Source organism: Nyctibius grandis, chromosome 7 (genome assembly GCF_013368605.1).
Source record: "Nyctibius grandis isolate bNycGra1 chromosome 7, bNycGra1.pri, whole genome shotgun sequence".
Lineage (NCBI taxonomy): Eukaryota > Metazoa > Chordata > Aves > Nyctibiiformes > Nyctibiidae > Nyctibius > Nyctibius grandis.
In genome coordinates, this window is record NC_090664.1 from 56,164,430 (window position 1) to 56,183,523 (window position 19,094).

A 19,094-nucleotide genomic window follows, 5' to 3' on the forward strand; every position below is an offset into this window, starting at 1 on the left:
CCAGCCAGGGCTCTGCTTTCCATTGGCTTCTTTAGGTTTACACATCTGACTTTTAGATGCATAAATTCAGGGATATAAATTCCACCTTTAAAACCTGGACCTTCTCAGGCAGATGCACAAATATTGTCAGCACGTCTTGGGGGGCAATAAGGAGGAACGGTGTTGGAAGAGCTAATAGGCAGATATGAGAGGTCTTTACAGAGGCAATAATTTTTAAATACCCACTTTGTGTGTCTTGCAAGGCCAGTCTCGTGTGTCTTCAGTTTATTTTAATCAAAGAGAGCTTGTGTTACAGAAGTGAACACCTAAAAGATTTTTTCATGCATCACAAGTGATGGTGAAAAATGCTAACACAGAAAAAGATACAGATCGCAAAAATTCTGCGAGTACGTAATTCCGGGCATTTAAAAAGCAACCTGATACTATCACCTTGTATTTTATTTCGCATTATAACCTGTCCTGAGGTAATGGGTGCACTATAATTTATTGAGGTTGATGGAGGAAAAGATTGTAGAACACGAAAGATCCTGTCATGAAATCATCTATTTTCCATGGGCAGAATATATAATATCTTAATACTTTTGGAGCCGCTGGCTGTTTGGTGGCAGATAAGTATGACGCAGTGGAAACTGAGCTTTGCACCTGATATTAGAAACCTGAAAACTGAATTTTAATGAACGTCACAGAAGAGCATGCACGAAGAAGATACTGTCAGTTATTCCGTTTTTCAGGCTCTGATAAACTCACCTCAGGACTTCACTTGAAAAGTTCTGTTTGCTCATGAAGCAAGTAAGGAAAAACCTTTAAAATAACTTTGAAAGAGAGCTGAGGGTTCTTTTGCAGCTTCAAAGCATTTTTGTGTGCTCTCTTTATTGATCTGAGACAGCACGCTGCCTCAGTCTGAACAGACTGATGATGACACCAGACTTTTTCTTAGCTCAAGTAGTAAAAGATGATTTAAAAGAGGAATTTCAGATCGGGATATAATTACCAAGAAATGCAGCTTGACAGTGGTTTTCGGAGTTCCCTTTGCTTGCATGTCGAATGTATTTTCTCAGTGCTTTCTTCTTCACATTCTAGTTTCTCTTGTTAGGCTGTTGACCTTAACAGCAGCATGTTAGTCACATTTGAGGAAGTGTTACAATCTAATGGGCATGACAAATAACTGAGAGCAGAGATTCTATGAAAAAGTGAGGTCTGTTGACAACCCATCTATCTAACCCAGGCAACAACTGAAGTGCCTCTCTGTTGGAAATTTAAAGGGAAAAAAAAGTTTTCAAAATTGTAAGAACTCTAAAATATGTAACATGTCTGATTTGTTTTTAATTCAGGTCTGCCAACTCCTTTTGGCTTCAGTGCTAATGTTGCATTATTCAACAGTGCAGCATGTATGTGATATCGTTAATGTCTTTTGAGAAAGCAGAAATAAAAGGGCAAAATCAGAACAACACATTATGACTCTGTAGGAAAGACATGCGATTTTTTCTCTCCCAGGAAGTTTTTATTCCATCCAGAAAATCTTCAGAAATGCTTAATTTTAACAAAATCCTATATTTTCTCCTTGAAATTAGCTCCATTGGTTGTACCTTCATTCCTAGCTTGGATAGTTGGAGCATTACCACCTTGCACCACCCTTCCATAGGGAGCATCTCCTGGAGACAGCACAGACCCTCCTCACCTTCCAGGAGTGGTTTGTGCCTTCTTCCTTTTTAAGGAGAAAAACTGCTTCTTGAGAAGGGATTTGGCTCCTGATACCTTGATTGTCATCAGTGTCCCCTTCCTGCTGAGCACATCCCCTGCGCAATCATCTCATTTCAAGGGGAAGAAGCAGCTAGTGACAGAAGTTTGGGGGAAGCAGAGAAGGAAGGGGAGCATGTCTCACATGTTCAGACCAGGTGTTTTAATGCAACAGAGAGATATAAGGACAAGGAAGAGAGAGATTTAATTAGGCATTTATGCCTTTTTCAGCTAAAAAAGGCACTGTTCTCTATTAACTCTGATTTGCCCAGTTCTTGCACCGATCTGCTGATTTCTGGAAAATTACAGACACCACCAGTGCCGAATTTCAGGGACTGGGGTAGCTGAAAGCTGTATGTTTAAAGAAAATATTTCTGTGCCTTTCCTTCCAAAAGGTGCCTGCACCAAGGTGATAGGCTCCACATGCCTTTGCACAGCTGCTCTGCCCCAGTTCCTCTGCTCCATCCAGCAGACACCACTCAAGCGTGTTCTACCATCTGCTTTTCTCTTTTCCCTAGGTTGCAGAAGGCAATGGGACAACATCACGTGCTGGCCTGAAGCAGAGGTGGGAGAAGTTGTGGTACGGCCATGCCCAAAGTACTTCAGATTCCTCACCACTTTTCTTGGTAAGCAAAACCAGACAGCTCATCTCACTGAAATGGTTTTATGGCTTCACTGCCTGGGGGGTTTCACACCATATCACAGGGGAAGCTTCTTGGTATAATCGGAGGGAGAAACAAGCTCTTTGCGGAAGGTAAAGGAGGTTTCCAAGCCATACATGAATTCCCAAACCATGAAAGCATCCTCCCTATCCTCCTTGCAGCACCACGTACCACTCTGGATCATAGGGAAGCAAAAATGGCTCCTGGTGAAATCCAATAATATGGATGTTGTGCAGTGAAAATTGAATCAACCTGTGTAATAGTATGTTTGTTGTACAAAATGAACAGTTTAGCACTATAATTAATTAAGTCTCTGACATAAAATAAACAAGCTGAAACTGTACGTAATAAAGTATTTTTCTGCGGAAATGACAAATTTGGCCACAGGCCAAGAAATTAACCTGACAATAATGGGCAGGGAAGGTTAATGGAGAAACTAGTTTAACTCACTGTTCGACATGTTCTGGGAAGCTTTAGTTTAAAACTCAGGTCTCAAGGGCCATGCAGCAACAGGACTCTGTCTCCTGCTAGTTTATAGTCATTATTTACCATTTTTATTATAGTAGCCCTGCAGACCTCAACAGAGAATTAAGCTCTTTTGCACTGGAGATTACGCACCAAGCTGATAAGTCTCCCCTTTTACAGCCTTACAGTCCAAACACACGTGATTGATAGATTATGAATGGGAGTAAGGATACAATATTGTCCCTGTTTAACAGACCAGGACACTACACTGATTAACCAGCACACGCTGATTAAATGACTTGCCCAAGGCCACACCAAAAGTCTTTGCAGACCCAGAAGGGAAATTCAAAATCCCCAGAGTCCCTATCCTAGTGCTGTAACCTCCTGGTTTCCAAAACTTCCAGAAGTTCATCGCTACTGCGTCAACATCCAGGGAAAGCAGGCAGAAGCTGCTGTAGCAGGACGAGACCCCTGTGCATTGATCCAGCCACGTGGAATAATTGCCTGCTGTTGCCTTCACCTCTCCTGAGAACAACATTTGCTCACTGGGTTTTAGAGACCCAGCAGAGTTAGTTAGTTAAAGAGGAAGAAAAAAACTCTTCAAGCAGTTTTACTAATACTTCATCCCACCAGAGCAGAGCAATGAGGAAACTATTATATATATACACTCATATATATGTGTGTGTATCTATGATATATACATACAAATATATATGTATATGCGAGTCCAGAGGAGTGCGACCAAGCTGGTGAAAGGTCTGGAGGGTCTGACCTATGAGGAACAGCTGAGGGAGCTGGGGGTGTTTAGCCTGGAGAAGAGAAGGCTCAGAGGTGACCTTATTGCCGTCTACAACTACCTGAAGAAGAGGTTGTAGTGAAGTGGGAGTCGGCCTCTTCTCCCAGGCAACTAGCGATAGGACAAGAGGACATAGCCTCAAGCTTTGCCAGGGGAGGTCCAGGTTGGACATTAGGAAGCATTTCTTCTCAGAAGGGGTCATTAGACATTGGAATGGGCTGCCCAGGGAAATGGTGGAGTCACCATCTCTGGAGGTGTTTAAGAAAAGACTGGACATGGCACTTAGTGCCATGGTCTAGTTGGCATGGTGGTGTCAGGGCAATGGTTGGGCTCGATGATCCCAGCGGTCTCTCCCAACCTGATTGATTCTGTGATTCTGTGAAATTATATATATGATCATATATAATATATATAATACATATGATCATATATATACATCGTTGTGGTTGTGTTGAACTTAAACTAATGAAACTGGGATGCCTTTAATTGTGCACTACAATAGACTTATGAGACTCAATAGAATTGCCCATTCAGGGGCATCTACTGCTCTCTGGGATGTCTTAGGACATCTCAGCTGGTCTCCAGACTCGCCCCCAGAAAGGTGCAGTTCTTCCATAGTTCATGTGTCATTGGATGTCTCAAAAGACCTATGCTTAGGCAAGTGAATGGTTTCTATTCTGGGAGAAGTCCAGACTACACTGAGAGCAGTCAGGGCATCACTTGGGCTCTCTGTGCACTTATCTCAATGTGCCAGGCCAAGAAAGAGCCTCAAACACAAGCCAATGCATGACCCTTCCCTGCATACCCATGTTGTAGCGTGGCTGCTGGCATTTGTGCTGTTCTGTGAGCAGTGAGCTCAGCAAATGTCATCTAGCCTTGCAGCTGGCGATGTCAGCAGCCTTCTAGGGGGATTTAACATTGCTTTGCTCTCCGCTGGTTAAACGTAGTTTTCTGCATCTGACTGTCATCCAGGGATTCCAGTCGCTGGAGACCTGCCTGGTTTGGTCAGTGATGGCTAGGGCTCGAGTCATCTCATCATAAATTAACCACTTAAAAAGGCAGATGAACAGCACCATGAAAATAGCTATTTCTCCTCATTTAATATGGTGAAGCGCAGAGTGACTTGCTGTCCTGGTTTGGCCTAAACCAGGCCGATTTTCTTTTCAGTGATTTTTACTTTCAGCTAAGTCTCCTCTAAGTAACTGCACTTTCTGAAACTAACTGCATGTTTTGCAGACAGTGTCTGCTTCCAGGACTGATAACGCTTGAAGCTTGTAGTTATCGCTGAGGCACCGGTAGGGATGTTGTGCAGTAAGGCTCTTGCTGTACTTATTCTTAGAGAAACCAAGGTCACTGCTGAATTCCTCACTGCTTACCAGTGAAGAGCCGAAGGGGGGTCGCAGCTGCAGGGGGGAGCGGACAGAGCAGGGGACCCAAAAATTGACCAACGAGGGTATTCCATCCCATACACGTCATTCTCGGTATAAAGCGGGGGGATCACGAGGGTCTCGCTCTCTTTCTGCTATGGCCGGTGTCCAAGGAGGACTCCGTCTGTTTTCCTGCTGCCCCCGATCCCGATCCGTGCGTTCCTGAATCCAGCTCTCGACCATCGCTAGGCCCAGGCTGGGCCTTCCCGGAGCCTGCCCTGCAGTGCCGGTGGTGACGTGGCTGACTTCAGGGGAGCTCAATCTTGGTTTTGTATATATATTTGTATATATTTGATTATTTCTATTATTGTTATTATACTCTTTTCCATTATTATAGTTTATTAAAACTGTTTTAACTTTCCAACCCGGAAGTCTCTCTCCCTTTTCCCTTTCCCTTTCCCTTTGGGGGGAGGGGGGGGAATAACAGAGAGCATCTGCCGCAGGTTTAATAGCCGGCCCAGCTTTAAACCATGACACTTGCTTTGTTGGAGAAAGGGAATTCAGCACTCTGAATTTCTGCCCTTTCTAATGCAGGTGTGTCTGTATGAGGTAGGTATCTAGGATCCCATTAACGCCAACAGTAATTTAGTCAGTGCAGTGAGCAGACAACTGTATGTAGGAACCTGAACAACTCTTTAGGTGTCATTCGCTGTATTGATAAATTTTCTGTTCAGTGTAGTAGAAATGCAGGCACTAAGCTCGCAGGTAGGCACCTACACTGTAGACACTGAGGGCTCCATTCAGTTTCCTAAACATAAGCATCTGGTGCCATTTGAGATACCCTGGGGGATCTAAGAAACCCAGGAGGATGCCTCAACTGGTGCTAAGATACCTGTATTTAGGGAACTGATTCTTAACCTGGAATGGCTTTCATATCAACTGATTTTAGAGTTTTCCATATATAAACTTATCTTTGAGCTTGTTTTAGTCAGTCGTGAGACATAGGCTCTTTAGACGTGCAGTTCAGCTGACTTTGAGACTTCAAGTTCAGGATGAGTTCAATAACATCAATAAATGGCATATTTATCTCCATTTACAATCAAATTATTTTAAAGCAGCTCTGGCAGATGTGAATGTCTTACAATACAGGTGGATCCCACCTTAGCAGAGCGTACGTGCTAATATTTCCTTCTGTACACAGAGAAACTGATGAAATTCCCAAAGCAGAAACAACAGCTTTGATTTTCTCTGAGCTATGCACTTTGTACAATCATATAGAAATGTAGAAAGCAGATATGGTCTTAAACAAAGGGAGGGTAAGATTGTCCTTTGTTTTATAGAATTCATTGCAAAATTAATGCCATTAAAGTTTGTGAAGCAGATCTTCCTTTGTAGTAGTATCATTGAATAGCTTTCAAGGAAATCAATCATCTGGTTAATGATTATGCCTTGTTCTTTGATCCCTTTGCAGAAACATGAAAGCTTATACGAAGTTTTGACCAAGAGAAAATCTTATTTAAATTTATGGCAGGAAAAGGGTGAAACACTGGGAAGCAAAGAGTTAATGTGATTTTCCTGCCTAGTAGAGAATATGCTCTTCAAATGACTAATATCCTATCTCATGGTAAATAAAGGATAAAATATCTCGTGGCATTTAGAAACCTTAAAGTGCCTAGCATAGTCCTGATGTCATTTGACATTAAATTTTTATGCCATTCACAAATTCAGAACATTTTCATTATTTCATGACGTTCATCAGTACCATGTGAGGGAGATGATAGATAAAAATATTTTTGGCACCTTTCATTATTAAAGTGAATTATTTGCTATCCTTTGACCAGAGCATTCCAGCTTTCTTTCAATTCATGGAAGATGACATTTGTAACGGGGGTTTGTTTCCTGCAGTTTCTTCAAAAGCAAATTGTCCATCATGCATAAGTTAAGCAGTAAAAATTAGCACCGACAGTTCTTAAGCTTCAATTATGAGATTAATTAACTTAAGGAGGCGGGGATAGGAATAAGTAAGGTTTGGAATCCCACTCAACGAGGTGAGATCCTTCTGGTTTCGGGCTTGCCAAACTCCTTTTTCCCTCTGGTGCTCTAAATTTACTTCTGCTCTCCTTTTCCCTCCCTCATGAACGTGTTTTACTTCTCTTTCCTGCTCTACTTCCCTTCCTTGTACTTAGCGAGCCTACTGACTGCAAGGACCGCAATTCATCATTAATTCTGGTATATTCCTATTTTAAAGCCATCTAGAACAAGACCTATCCAGATCCTGCCTCTCTGCAGGCAGGTAGTGCCACTTCTAGAGTTACCCAGGCATGGCATCTTCCCTGTGTGGAGCCAAGCACACCGATATGTGCATGCACTTGCATTGTTCAACTCAAAACCCTTCAATTTTGGTCAAGTGCATTGAAACAATACCAGCACTGTTATCGGATATCACTGCAGCTTCAGCCATATCTTCCCTCCCCTGCTCCATGAGTTCCTGATTTCCCCCGTTCTCCAATACATAATGTGTTCATACACTTGTTTTGTTCATCTTCATCATTTTCACACAAAACACCAACTCTTTCCTGATGTTAGAAATACACTGTCAAATGCTGGGCATAAGCGAGACAAGGAAATAGAACTTGTCGGGATTGATGGATCCCACATCATGAATTTATACTTTTGCCAGACTAGTGGAGAGCGCACAACTTCACAGGTATAGGCAAACCGTGACAGTACAGTTGGGAACAGGCATTTTTATGGAGGTAGGAAGCCATCAGAGAGTCTAGCTGACATTGCCAGCCAGCATTGGTTCATGCCCTGCCATCCTCCTATTGCAATTAGATATAGCCTTCTCCAACAGATTGAAATTCTAAAATTATATCACAAGACAACAGAAATTCTCAGAGAACTGTTGTGACATTCATGCACTGATAAAGAAGAAGTGGTAATGCAAGGAAACGGACAGGAAACTTATATGGACATTTGCCTGATATACCACAGACCACAGATTGTGAAAATACCACTTTGATTGCCCACCTGAAGCATTCATTAAGTTTCCACATGTCCTCTTGAATACTGAACATCATCATTCCTTAATCATGCCTTGTACCGGTTGGATCCTTGGGCCAGGATTAGTACTTGGAAGGCTCCTGAGATAAACTGTGAGCCACTGGACTAGAGTAGCTTCATCAAGGCTACTCTTGTTCCTCCAGAGTACAAGAGGATAGGAGATGACTTGCCTCATCCTAAACAGGTTTCTAAAAATGTTGCCACTGCTTTCTAGTCTCCCCTGTTGCATGTAAATGATAAAGAAAAACTGAAGCTGTGGAAGATAGATATTCCAGTAAATAAAAAGCCCATCATACTAGAAGAGACTGGAAGATTGTGACTTAGTGACACTTGCTTAGTTTAGTAACACCGAAGGTGAGAGTTCTCATTGCAAGAGTGAAATCAAGGAGAGGAAAGAGTAGTTTAAGCCAATATTCAACAAAAGCAGAATGTACAAACCACCATGAATAGAGTCACGGTAGAAACTAGAGGAAGGTTTCAGTGGAGATTTATATGGGGAGTAAAGACTAACTTTGGAGATAGCTTTGATGAGCTTTTAAAGTGATTAGATGATGTTAAGGATCCAGGACATCTCCAGGACTGCTTCTCTGTGTTCTTCTGAGGAACCCACTGCATTTCATGTGCAGTGAACCAAAGATACGGAGAGGGAAAGAGACTGAACCATGTTGCTCACTGACTGCCAGGAGGGTGAGGGACCCAGTTCTGCACCTGTTCACTGAATATTCAGACATGATTTGTGCATTATGAGCTATAAAGGCAAGCCAAGACTGTAAGTATTGGTCACTCAAGTGACTCTTGAGTTGTCTCAGCAAAATTATGCACCCTCCTTTGAATGTCATTGCTAAGTGTGCTGTCCATCTGGCTCAGAACATTTCCTGGCTTCAAGCTGCTGCTTGTTGTCCTGTTTAGCAGTCCCAGATACTACATGCTGAGAAGCAAATCCTGAGAAGCAAGTCATATCTGGCTTCGGATCTCCATGGAAGCAATGCTTTTACTGGCTACCTGGAGTCATAAAACTAGCATGAGGCTGTCTGTGTTTATTGTTGACAGCTTTTAGGTGCACTCACAGTTTGTTAGACTCATTTCCATGGTGCTCATTCAGAAGGATTCGTGCTGTTCTTCAGGCAAGAATTAGGGTGGGATGAGAGTCATGTAACCAGACTCCTGTGGCTAACACAAACTACAAAAACTGGCAGTTGTATTGTGTGTCATCTCTCAGGTACATATTTGTGCAGGGCAACACTAACTGTTTAGGTTTGCAATCTTTGCTCTTAAACAGGAATTTTGAAATGGTAAAGATATTTATCAGCATTGGTTCATGAAAGCATCAAGCTTTTCTTCTTCCACATGGTGATTGGGATCTAAAAGGTCTACGCTGTGTGAGAAAGATGATTCAATTCACGGGATTTATAAACTCCTGAATTTAAACAAGAGCATATGTTAATCAAGATGGCTTTTCTATTGGTTTCAGCCTTGCTCCTTTCTGTCTACATGGTGGAGGTAGTCAGGGTCAGTATCATCTAATGTTAGCCATATGAACGCTCAACATTAAATCTAACCAGATATATGGTTTTCTCCTGCAGTAAACAGAGAGGCACATCCCATATGTCCTGGAGGTGTTTCTCTGTGGTTTGAATCAGCCTGTGATTTCCGCACTGTTCATGGAGTGAAGTCTATGGAGTAATTCAGAACAGACACTCAGGATCTCAGCTATAGATGGGCCAAATCTGCTCATCCACAGACACATAGATAAAATAGATAAAATATTCTGATGTATGTAAATCACTTGTGTGTTTAATATCATTGCAAGTTATACACAAATATTGTCTTATGTCTAAAGAACTTAGAGGTAAATTCTTCTCTGGGCTTACAGTCTTTTAAACCTGGAGTAACTCAAGTTTCTACCAGCACTAGCATTCAGAATCTGACCTAAAGTCATTAAACAAGCCCTTTTCTGCATAAGCAGAGCCCAAAGACTTGCCTGAGAAATCATGGGTCTTACTATGTTATTGTGGATGTTTTAAATCATAATCTATGGTGAAGAGTTTATTTTTTTATTGTGTTCTATAATTTTAAACTTGCACATTCATACTCTTCTGATAGATAGCTTTTTCATTTGAATTTAAAAGGTATCTTTTTCTCTGCAGTACATTTCAATTCAACAAATATAAATCAAGAGCTTTATTGTTGTCTTTTGTCATTCTCTTTTTGATATTGTGCCCAAAGTTATTTTAACTACCATTTGATCCTGTATATATCCCATTTGTTGTGTGCCCTGACACACAAATATGGTTTATATCGTTCCTGGCCTCTGACTGATGGCCTTCTGGCAAATTCAATATGATGGACAGCAAAGGTGTAATTCTGTCATCTCATTTTTTTCCCTGATTCATCTGTAGAGAGATTTGGAAATGACACCCTCTCTCCATATGTTCACTTTGAAAGACATTGACTAATCCTTTGTAGGATTACCTAACTTCATTAGGAGAGAGGCAATCAAGTCAAATTCATTGAATGTATGTCATTTACTGTTAATGTCCAGGTCCTAATGGTTCAGGCTGAAGCAATACTCAGCTATCACCACTCCCCACCCCTTCCAGTTCTGGCACACACACAACTCCACAACTGCACAGAGCAAAGGGAAGAGATCCCCATGAAATAACATGAGAATGAGCCACTCATTGAAACAAGTGGTTGAATAGACTACTTCAGGTAGCTCCATTGATGCCACCTGCAAGCTTGCAGGGTCATCACATGCTCTACATGGAGCCCTCCAAGCACATTTGAGTCTCTGTTGGCTCAGAGTGAGTCTTGGAGCAGAATGCAGCCGTGTCCTGGGATAGTCAAATGAAATTTGTAAGTAGGACATGGATAGGGACTCCAGGAAGCTGGTATTCTGCTGCCTTTCTTTTTGGTTAGTTAAACATATGGATGAGAGTCCTTCCACTGAACCATGGGCACCTAACATTAAGCATCTAATCTAAACTCCTTGTCCAATTTCTCCCTCCAGCACTTTCAGGACATGGGTTATCCCATGACATTTCTTAGGAAAGGATGAGATGAACTTCGGATGTCTGATATGGCCTCTACAGGGAACCTGATATTTTACTTTGACTAGACTCTCTACGTTTCCATGGCTAAAGTTAGGTGAGATGAATCCAAACCTTTTGGTCATACAAAGGAGATCTGTAATGAGTAGATGAAAACAAACAAAAACACAGGATCACATTCATCTCCTCCCGCTCAAAAAAACTACTCTCATTTACTTGAAAAACATCTTAATCTCTCTCTATTGAGCCAGCATTCTTTTCCTCAATTTGTTTTCTCCTTTTTTCTATATTGCTTTTGGAACTGGAATGAAAACTGAATAAAATGAGGAGAGGGATGAGCAGATGACATCAGATAAGCAGATACCACTATCACTGAGAACCCAAAAATGAACCAGACTCACTATTTATTTAGTACAACGCTCATTTAAAAGTAAACAAGCAGTTGAGTGCATCTCTTATGGAAGTTTGTTCACTGAAAGCCCTTGACCTGCTTAGGTGTTCAGTCCAATTGTGCCTTTGTAACACAAAGGCAGAATTGCCAGGAAACCTCTTCATTTACATAGAATTGTGCCAATTATTTGCAAGGCCACCCTGAAGTCACAGAAAAAGGGACAAGTCAGGCAATGCTCCTGCTCCCTGTGCCCATTGGGGCAACCTCCAGCCCTGTTTGATGTTCATTTTTGTCATTTGTCATGGACAATAGAAGGTCCAAGGCAGAAAACAGTGCTGGATTACCCCATTTCCCCAGATCAGGGTTGATTTTCCAGTCACGTTTAAGAGTGCACCTTTTGTGTTAGGCAGCTCCAGAAATGTGCATGGGTGTAAATAAAGAAACAAGTGGCTTTCCAGATATACAGCATATTTAAAGCTTGGTTTTGCTTTAGACTTTTGAGATTTGTTTGCAACTGAGGTGTCACAATACATGTACCCCACTCCTCTGAAGGACTGGTGCTGAAAAGGTTTTGTGAGTAGTAGCTGAACCTCTCCATCATCTTACAGAGCACCCCAAGTCGTGTATGTCCAGTGATACCAGTGCACACTGTGTTGAGGTCCAAGATCTAATGAGAAATTTGTCCTAGAGTTGGACAGCTCTGCTTTTAGTGTGAGAAAACAGAGTTTACAAAAGATGCCTAATTAAGGGAAACACGTGATGTTGAGAAGGGAGAAATTATCTGTATTTATTAAGGACTGAGATCTTCACACTTAAAAATGTAACGTGCAGGAAGAGGAGAGGAAGATAAGGGAAAATGGAGGGTTTCCCAAAATCTAGGGTGCAGTAAGCTTCAGGACACTGGAGTTGTGGTAGTAATCACTGTAGGCCAAGTGATGTGAAAAAGAACAAAAAAGGAAACTGAAGGCTGTGTCTGTCATGTGACATGCTGACACCATGCCACAGGTTGTACTGTGGCAAGAAATTATGAAATACTGAAAATATGGAATAGCATGAAACACTAAGCAGAAATTGTACTGAAAGAATTATCTCGTGAGATCATGACTGAGGCAGATAAAGCAAGTTTGGAAAATATCTTGTTATGACTTACCCCACAAGTTTCTCCCAGATCTAACCACTTCAGCATCCAGTTTAGTGCAAACTATAGCTGTCTGAAAGTCTCAGGTGTTTCCCAGTAACAGTAGGATAGATCAATAATAAAAATGGAACTAGAGATGTTCCAGTGGGCTCAGCAGCATCTCAAGAAGAGTAAATGATAAGAAATGCTATTGCTTTAATAGCTTCTGCTTGAAAAAATCAATTTCTGACCATGGAATATGATGACAGAGAAGCAGGACAGATATTGCTATTCAGAGTAGTCCTTCCCCTCTCCTTTAGAAGCTATTACAGAAAAGGGCAGGAGAAGCAAGAGGGAGACAAAAGTGAACACCCCTTAGCAATGAATGACCTTATATCTCTTTGTATGAATTCAGGCTCCCATTAAAAGCCTATAAGAGGTTTTCTTCCACTAAGATCTAAGAGCTAAAACCTCACCTATGACACAAACTTTCAGACATGTTTCTGTGTCTGAAGGGTGTATTTGAAACAGATGAGAGGCAAAAAGAAATTAAGAAAGAGAAAAACCTTAAGAGCTAGACAGAGGCAACAAATTGCTTGGAATACAGTTATCTCTCTGCATTTATTCAGTTCACCTGTTCAGTGTCTAATTCCTACCCAGATCAAACACCTTTTATAAAGAAAATGTTCTGGTTTTGTCTTGATTCCACTAACTCCTCACTTATCTTCCGATATGTCATGAATAAATCATGTCATTGCTCTACCCAGCCCTTTACTGGTTGGTATAACCCAATCTGCAAAGTAGTTTTGATTCGTATCTCTTCCACATCATTCCCAAATACATTTATAAATCAAGAAATTGAATTAGAAGTTTTGCATGTGTTTGTTCTTGTTACAGAAAGTCTATCACAATTAATAAATTGTGTGTACGGTGTTGTTTTCATGTAGAACAACATCTCTCCATTTTTCCCAAGGAACAATGATGAAAATAAGTATTCGCTGCAGAGCAGAGTTAGACCCCTTGTATAGGGCTATGAGGATCCTGGAGGCAGAGGAAGAAGACTTGGAGTCAGCCCTCTGGGCTGTTTGTGTGGGCAGCAGAGGGACCAGGATCAAGGCCAGAAGACCTCATGGAAGGTGCAGATGAGCAGGTCCATCAGGTGATAGTGGGAGGTTCACGTCCAAAGGAGAATAGGGCCCTATCATTGGAACAATGAGTGAATAAATGTATGGACAGTCACTGTACAAATAGAGTAGCTAGATTAATGCTCTTCTATCTAGGAAAATGTGGATTGAAAGGGTGTAAGAGATAAATATAGTCATGAACATTGTGGAGAAAGTAGGTGCAGAATGATTGTTTCGTAGTGTATGACAGAAGGGGTACTGACCGAAATTGTCCATCAGCAAGACTAAAATAAGCATATGGGGGTATGTTTTCATACAACATATAAAGAAATGTTAAGGCTGATGGACCTAGAAGGTACAAGTGAAAGCTAAAAGTATAAAGAGCTATCAGAATTACCAGAAAGAGGCAAGAAAAATTCAGAGTATAGGAATAAGATAAATTCAGTGGTTAGGTGCATGGAACGCTAGCTCATATGCAACCTTCATTTGAGGAAGATGAGAAGATATTTCCACCGTCACCAGGATATGCAAGATGCAAAGCCATGAAGTCATTTAGCTGCTTACCCTGCTCTGCTTCCTAGGAAGATTCAACAGTTGTTCACCCAGCTGGGGAAAAAAAAAGGCAGAGGGTAAAGATAAAAAAGTCCTCCTTGTCTCCTGATCAGTGTCAGTGCTGTCAATTCATAGTTGTTTGTCAACCCAACTAAAAAAGATGAGTGGTATGGGATAGGAAGGGAAGAGGAGAATGCTTCTTTCCTCAGAAGAAATTGAATTAAAATAATTAGTGAAATATAAATATCCAAAAACTGAATTAAAACCAGGAATACTCAGACATTTCCATCACGAGTTTACAAGTATTGGGTATTTTAATGCTAAAAAGAAACGTGGGGGTTTTGAACCAAAACTTGTCTCAGAATTTAGCCAGTCCTGCTTGTTGTCATTGAGAGGAATTTCCTTCCCTCTGTCTTTGCTACCCAGAGCAGAATGTTTCTGAATCACCCTGCAAGTGATAAAAAGCCACTTAGGATAGGTGTGAGCCGTGTACCAGATTTTGTACAACCACACGAGCTAATCAGAAGGAAAGATGGGAGCATTCAGATAATTCCTTACAACCATCTATTTCGTTTCCATAATAGGCATGCCATCAAACCATGCAGATTAGGAAATTAAAGAGGGCTTTGTGATCTGTAAAGAAGCATTTGCTTAAACCAGGAGCAACAGCTGAGCCAGATGGCAAAGTCCGTGATACTAGAAAGATGCAAAAGTCTACGGAGGAAGTGCAATCTCTCCTCGTGCTTCGTGTGCATGATCATTAACCACCATGGCACACTGCAAGCAGATTTTCAAGGAATACAGGCAGACATAGCGCATGAGGAAGAGCCATGTTTTGTTATATGTACATAGAATCATAGAATGGTTTCGGTTGGAAGGGACCTTAAAGATCATCTAGTTCCAACTCCCCTGACACAGGCAGGGACACCTTCCACCAGACCAGGTTGCTCCAAGCCCCATCCAATCTGGCCTTAAACACTGCCAGGGAGGGGGCATCCACAGCTTCTCTGAGCAACCTGGGCCAGTGTCTCACCACCCTCACTGCAAAGAATTTCTTTCTCATATCTAATCTAAATCTCCCCTCTTTCAGTTTAAAACCATTCCCCCTCGTCCTATCACTAAATGCCCTTGTAAAAAGTCCCTCTCCCACTGTCCTGTAGCCCCTTCAGATACTGGAAGGCTTCTAGAAGGTCTCCCCGGCGCCTTCTCTTCTCCAGGCTGAACAGCTCCAACTCTCTCAGCCTGTCTTCATAGGAGAGGTGCTCCAACCCTCTGATCATCTTCGTGGCCTCCTCTGGACTTGCTCCAACAGCTCCATGTCCTTCTTATGTTGGGGCCCCCAGAGCTGTATCACTGTGCTTCCCTCTACCTTAGTTTCCACATCTGCTAAAGCATTAAGACAACTTTTGAAAGTATTCTTGAGAGCAGTGAGATGAATTACAAAAGAATTAAACAATTGTGAGGAAGTGCATTTAGAAAGAAGAAATAGGAGAAATATGAGGAAATTAAGCTGAAAGAGGCACCCCTTAGTTCACTGAGAATAAGAAGCAAAGAATTTAAAACATCATGAAAGATAAAGGCATCCACAAACAGAGGGGAGGAGTCTTGAGCAGGAAATAGGAATCAGAAAAGTTCAGATAATGGGATCCATTGTAATGAAGAATAACAGAAATTACATAACACCTCAAAAAAGAAAGTACTGAACAGTCATGTCCTTGGTTTGTTTGCACAAGATCTCTTATAATCCCGATATGAACCCTGGTGAAAAGAAATGCAAACAATGACCGTACAGAAAAAGCCTGGGGAACAGGAACCCACCAAACTGTGCTAAAGTTAATTTCTTTTGGAGCAGCTGTTAAAATGACAAAGACACTAGAGCCTTTAGGGAGTTTAGATCTGTTGTAAAGACAAATTACAGGGGCAAGTTTTAGTGTCAAAATCCACCTCTCATAGGGATTCAAGAAGTGAATTAAGCCAGGGGATAGGCTGCTGCTGATTTCAGTGCAAGACAGGCCTATGGTTAGGAAGATGTTCAGGTAACTCAATTGTCAGAAACTCCTGGAGGTGATGCTTGAATATTTTCATGACTCATAGCTGCATAACTGATTTGCTCCTGTTTGCAGAAGTTTTATTATATCTGTGTGCAAAGAACCCCATTTTTGGAAATGTTTGCAAAGCTCTTGAGTTTCACTGATGTAATTCTTCATCTAAGAAGCAAGTTTTGACTACTGTTTGTTCATTCTGGTTTATTGTAGCAGCTTTCCAGTCAGAGATGGCAGGCAGTTTTGTGTGATAAATGACACCAAAGGAATACCACAATGATGTGATTTGCATGAGATGAACAGGGTAGGGACCAGTGGTCAGAGTGGGTGCTGGAGGAATTTGCAATGTACTGCTGAATGTATGTATAGCTTCTTTGTTATTTCTGGCTAACAAACATCTATCTTGGCCGTTTAGACTACGAACCTTTTAGGGTAAGGCCTATCCTGGTCAGATTGTTGGTCTCCTCTTCTTTTGCTTGATTAATGTCTGTACAGCCCCTACCCAATGTGGGTTTGATGTCCAGCTGGAACAGGAAGGAGGAATGTCTTACAAAGTGAGAAGTGCTTCCCTTGGTATACACTGGCCAGCCCCCTTACAATCCCAGGTGGACTAGGAAGTGCAGAGTATCAGAGAGGCAGGCGAACTTCACAGTTTTGTCAGTTTTGGCTGAAGGAGAGAGACACCTTATGTTAATTAAGGCTCTTTTTAGGTGTTTGGAGGCCCTAGGCACTCAACTTGCTTAAGAGTCCAGGAAATCTTCCTGCCTTTGAGAATACGTGTTAAAACAGGCAGAACAGGTTGTCAGTATCTGGTTTTTCTCCCCTCATAGCCAAATTCTGAAGTGTTTGGTTCTCAAACAAGAGTGCAGTAGATTTCCCAGGAACCACATTTGATCAGGGCTCATCTTGTAGGCAAGGTCTGGGTTTTGGGATGGCATTCAGTTCCCAGACCTCCGACCTTACCTGCATAATGTGAAATGAGCACATTATCTATCCCTGTCTTGAGTTCTCGCAAGCGAAGTGAAAGACATAAATACTTCACTGCTCTGTTTAGATGAAAAATTTCCAGGAGCAAAGGCAATATGACAATAATGCTCTCAAACAATGCCAACAGTGCCAACAACCAAAGGTCTGGGTACAACTAGCATTATGGTACCATTAGAAGAGATGTTTTGTGGGCACCTCAGTATTAAAATGTACTTGTTTTTGAGGTCTGAACTTTATGACCCAATGGTTCCCTCCCATTTATGTTTTCTGTGTAATATGAACCCTTTGTAACAGAGGAAAAAGTATAAGAATTTTACTCTAAGTGTTACAAGAAATGTGCTCTGGCATTTGAATCAACAAAAGGCAGACATTTGTTTAACAGCAAGCTGAACGCTTCTTTTTAAATCATCCTTTTCTCTTTTCTTCCAGGGAATGTGACAAGGAATTGTACAAGCCAGGGCTGGACGGATGTGTACCCTGCGCCGTATGCCGTAGCTTGTGGATATGACTCCAACAGCACTCCAGGGGAAGAGGTTTGTAAACCTTAATGGGTAAACATAAAGATTTACTGGGAATCAATATCAGAATCACATGATCTTCCCATGACAAATTTTTTTCCATTCCCACTATGATTCCTCAAGAAGGAAGAATCCTCTTGAGGATCCCTGGAAGCAGAGATCAGGTGTCTGGTCAAAATGACAATCCTCCCTTTGATTTCCAGGGGGGAGGGGGGCAGGAAATCAGCATATAAGAAGATCAGACCAGTGTGTCTGTGATGCCCATGCATAAATTTAGGTGCTTGGTTTTCCATGGTCAACTTTGAAACAAGCCCTCCGTGCTTATATTTATTCTTAAGTAGATATGGTGATTCCAGTATTTCTAGGCCAACATAAGCATCAAAAGGGATAAAAAGACATAACTCACATGCCATCAGTGCTGCTCTGCTGATCTCAATCACCTAAAGATCTAGAAAACAGCAGGGAACACACAAATTTTCATGCAGTGTTACCAAATTTCGTAAGGAAATCTGCAAGCTCTCTGAGATACTGCCTGTATGTAAATTAATAATCACTGACCTAGCTATAATTAGCTTTATAGAGTATTGTCATTACACAGGAAGGAGTTTGTTATTGGTTTGCTGCATGCTGAGACATGAAGGGTAAAGTCTAAAGAGGATAACAAATGTTGTTAGAAGCAAAACTCACCTCACCTAACTGAAAGTTCAACATCTAATCTAAACTAATCACCTATAGCGGTCCCATAGTCAACAAGAAAAAGCTTATACTAGAAAAGAATTATATTTCACTGCAACCATATGTTTGTATTAAAGTTATGCCATGCTTTTTTTTCTGTTGTACGACATATATCAGTGTCTGTGAATGTTGGACATCACAGGAATCTCAATAGTGAATAAATATATATGGTGAGAGGTCTTCGTGTGTGCTCACACGTTACCAAGGCACTCAAAGAGTTAACGGAGAATCTGAACAGAACTGAGCCAGCCTCAAAAGTGAAAGAATACAGAAATTAGCTAAGGGAAAGCTGCACAAAGAATTTCAGGGCTCTACTAAAGAGAGCCTTAGTCTATCTTCGAGGTCAGCCACCACTTCACATCCTCAAGTGTCGCATTCCTCAGATCGAGTTCTGTGGCACCAGTTGCACATTGCAAAAGCCGTTGTTACGAGTCTGCTCCAGGAAGGTCCTCCATTGAGAGCTCTGGTTTATGTTCCAGCTGCAAAGG

General features: G+C 41.5%; 1 protein-coding gene across 1 annotated transcript in view; it reads left to right on the plus strand.

Moving 5' to 3' along the window:
- Positions 1 to 19,094, plus strand: part of LOC137665609 (vasoactive intestinal polypeptide receptor) — a 72,641-nt gene that overhangs the window by 15,116 nt on the left and 38,431 nt on the right. Inside the window, exons 2-3 of the mRNA XM_068404847.1 lie at positions 2,256 to 2,363; positions 17,783 to 17,886. Of these exons, the coding sequence (XP_068260948.1) occupies positions 2,256 to 2,363; positions 17,783 to 17,886 (212 nt within the window). The remainder of the gene's footprint in view (positions 1 to 2,255; positions 2,364 to 17,782; positions 17,887 to 19,094) is intronic.